The 3,274-nt window shown below is 37.2% G+C and overlaps 1 protein-coding gene across 1 annotated transcript; it reads left to right on the forward strand.

Annotated features, from left to right (window-relative positions):
• Window positions 1-349: 349 nt before the first annotated feature.
• On the forward strand, window positions 350-3,274 carry LOC136347946 (probable cytochrome P450 313a2). Its single transcript, XM_066298376.1, has 8 exons — window positions 350-539; window positions 1,189-1,389; window positions 1,452-1,631; window positions 2,011-2,083; window positions 2,140-2,303; window positions 2,362-2,477; window positions 2,529-2,940; window positions 2,995-3,274. The coding sequence occupies exons 1-8, from the start codon at window positions 365-367 to the stop codon at window positions 3,168-3,170; spliced, it is 1,497 nt and encodes a 498-aa protein (XP_066154473.1). The 5' UTR covers window positions 350-364; the 3' UTR covers window positions 3,171-3,274.

Genomic DNA, 3,274 nt, shown 5'->3' on the forward strand with positions numbered 1-3,274 from the left:
ATTTTAGAGATTTATTTATTTCTTCGTTCGTTTTTCTGAAATTTCTCATCGCCCAGCAAGAAGGAACGTACGGATCGTTAGAAACAATCATTATGTAAAAAGTTGTACACGAATGCGTATGATCGTGATGAATTATGCCAGTAGATCGGATTCATAACGATCATAATTCAGCCCGATTGACGTCTCGTACTTGAAAAATAACAGAAACATATATTGAGTAAAAAAGTAATCTACCATTAATCGATGACGTATTAGCTAGCTTAAGTGGAGGGATTAATTGACTGTAATGTAATAAAACAGCTAATATTAATTTAAAAACTTAACGTTTAACAATCTCTTCGGTCGATATACAAAAACCTTAAGGATGGTATTGTCTTTAGTAGGAAAATATCTGCTATATGTGCTACTCGGTATTATTTTGTATAACACTTGGATACTATGCACCAAATATAGGATCGTCCGGTTCTCTTGGTCGCAAAATGGATGGTGGTTGCCTTTGTTGCCTTTTATAGGCAACTGCTACTTAACCATATTGAAGGGTGAGTAAATGAAAGCAAAATCAGAATAGTTTAAATAGTTTTATGTAGACGCATTATCTTGAAAAAGATAACATAGGTCTGGCAAATTCCAGAGTTCATTACCTAATTTCTTAAGCCAAAACATCGACCCCATTTTCACCCAATATCTCCTTGGTAAAATTGTACAGAAACATCTCGCACACATCGATCATAACGCAGCTTCAATTAATAATAGCACGTACTTCAACGAATTGTCCACCATTTTTTCTTATCTCCATTAAATAATCATGATTATGGACAAAGCGGCGTTCTGAATGTTGTATGACCCGGTTTATCTCCTCGACGATGAGTTCCACTTACACGTAATTCCAATCCTTTGTGTTGGTTACTTTTAAAGGGTTATTAAGTAAGCAATTTGGCGTGTTGTGTGTTCCTCAAAAACAATCCTCAATTATTCAGTTGGGGGTAGTCAACAAATCGTTTTCATTTGCTGAATGCATCCAGTGTGATTGAGTCGGTATAGGTCCCCGAGCAGTTTCAACAAACCTAATTACATGCCACCGTAACAATAGAGCTTTTCAGCGCTGCCTCTCTCTGAATGCGCCCCCTTATTTTATAAATCCTGAATTAGTTTCATTTTTATTAGGTAGTATATAGCTTCTTTCCTCAGGAAACGTCATCAACGCAGGTTTATGGTGTGACCGATATTTGGGACTACCAATCAACATATGGTATGGCAATAAATACCATTACATAAGCAACAATCTCGACGATGCCAGAATACTGCTCAACCATCCAAAGTGTCTGGATAAAGCTCAGTTTTACGATCATATTAAGCGTATCCTTAGCAATTCAATTCTATTAATCTCTGGTGAGTATACGTATGGAAAAATGATTGCTGTGTTATGACTATAAACAAAATTCGTTATTTAGGGGAGAAGTGGAAGGGCAGACGTAGGTACTTGAGGAGCGCCTTCAATACCAATATGATAAATACATATATACCGACTTTCTATCGGCAGTGTTGCAATCTCGTTGAGTTGATCAAGGAGAAGAAGCCTGAGGATGATCACTATAAATTTTTTAATACTCACACGTTCCTTTGTTTTTTCTGTAAGCAAATCACTTGAGGAGAAAAACTTAAAACTGACGATTTGCGTAGTGGCGATGCGGCAATAAGCTATAAAGCAATAATAATATTATTTAAAGATTAATGTTCTGAAAAAACATTCAGCTCCTTTTCTGTGAAATTGGGTTACGTATCTTCTTCCTCCAGGTGTTTCAATTAATATTTTATGAAGTAGCTAGCTGTCTATCACCAATTCCACTCAAATGCCAGTTTATAACGGTTTGCCTTAACTCACCCTCATTGCGAACCATCTTTTTATGTAGACAAATAGTTGGGAAATTTCAAAAGCTTCGATTTCATTCTGTTTTTTAAGATTACACCCGAATACGTCAGCCAGATCTGTAATTATTTTGTACATTCCAGTGACGTCACTTGGCGATGGTGCCGAAGACGATTTGGATAGTAAAATAATTAAGTTTGCGCATCGCATGGATACGTAAGTTGATCGTCATTAATCCATAGGAATAATATAAGAAATTCTTCTTTTTTCAGAGCCCAAGATGGTCTTATCAAGCTATTAATGAATCCCCTAATCCCAACTTGGATCTGGTCTCAAACTTCTCTGGGGACGAAATTGAATCTTCATAAAAGAAAGGCGAACAACCTGTTGACTAACATTTTAACGAAAAAGAAAGCGAAAATGGCTAAAAACTCGGGTAAATACCTTTCCACTAAGCAGAATGCAGTACCAATCACTATTATACTATTATGCAGAGTATGTGGAAAACACCTCCGAGCTACCACTTTTAGAATTGCTGTTGAACGATGAGTATGGATACAAAGCTGGTGAGTTCGATATGTTAGAGGAGTTTTTCCTGTTTGCTACAGCTGTAAGTTGTCATGTAATAAACCAATGTCACACTCAATACCTCAATGTCTAGGCGACAGACACAACCGGACATACCTTCACTTTTATCTTTACCTTGCTGGGAATGTTCCCAGACATCCAACAAAAAGCGTACGAAGAAGTGATGAGTGTAGCAGGAGATGAGGAAATCGACAATGTAATGTTGTCAAAGTTGGAATACACTGAGGCAGTTATTAACGAGACCATGAGAATTTTCCCTGCAATCCCTGTAGTGGGCAGATATTGCTCTGAGGATATTCAACTGCAAAATCAAATATTGCCTGAAGGGGCGAATATGGGAATCAGTATTTTCCATATTCAGAGAAACCCTGAGTATTGGGATGACCCTCTGAAGTTCGACCCTTCTAGGTTCCTGCCTGAGAACTCTGAAAAAATCAAACCGGGGTCTTTTCTTCCTTTCTCCAGTGGGCCGAGGAATTGCATTGGTGGGGCGTTTGGTTCCGGATTTGTGTAAAAATAGTTCATTATGGGAATTTTAGGGATGAGAATGGCAATCGTTTTGCTCAAAATAACAGTTGCTACTGTGCTGAGACGTTTCAAAATAACCTCCAATCATAAAGATATAAAGGAGTTTAAGCTGACTTCTTGCATATCCATGAGAACCACAAATCACTTGGATTTGCACTTTACTCCCAGGAATGAAAACGAACTTTGAACAGCGACGTTTTTATTATTTATATATTCGTGCGTAATTGATAGTTTTAACACATTTTTTATGATTTATTGTGTTGTCCAGAGTATTCAATAAAATTCAACGAA

Source organism: Euwallacea fornicatus, chromosome 30, assembly GCF_040115645.1.
Source record: "Euwallacea fornicatus isolate EFF26 chromosome 30, ASM4011564v1, whole genome shotgun sequence".
NCBI classification, from domain to species: Eukaryota; Metazoa; Arthropoda; class Insecta; order Coleoptera; family Curculionidae; genus Euwallacea; species Euwallacea fornicatus.

Excerpts from the sequence above, each read along its gene's own strand:
- LOC136347946 (XM_066298376.1), top strand. The coding sequence starts at position 365 with ATGGTATTGTCTTTAGTAGGAAAATATCTGCTATATGTGCTACTCGGT. Across the intron at positions 540-1,188 it reads CTACTTAACCATATTGAAGG|GAAACGTCATCAACGCAGGT; the intron begins GTGAGTAAATGA and ends TTCTTTCCTCAG. Across the intron at positions 1,390-1,451 it reads TTCAATTCTATTAATCTCTG|GGGAGAAGTGGAAGGGCAGA; the intron begins GTGAGTATACGT and ends TTCGTTATTTAG.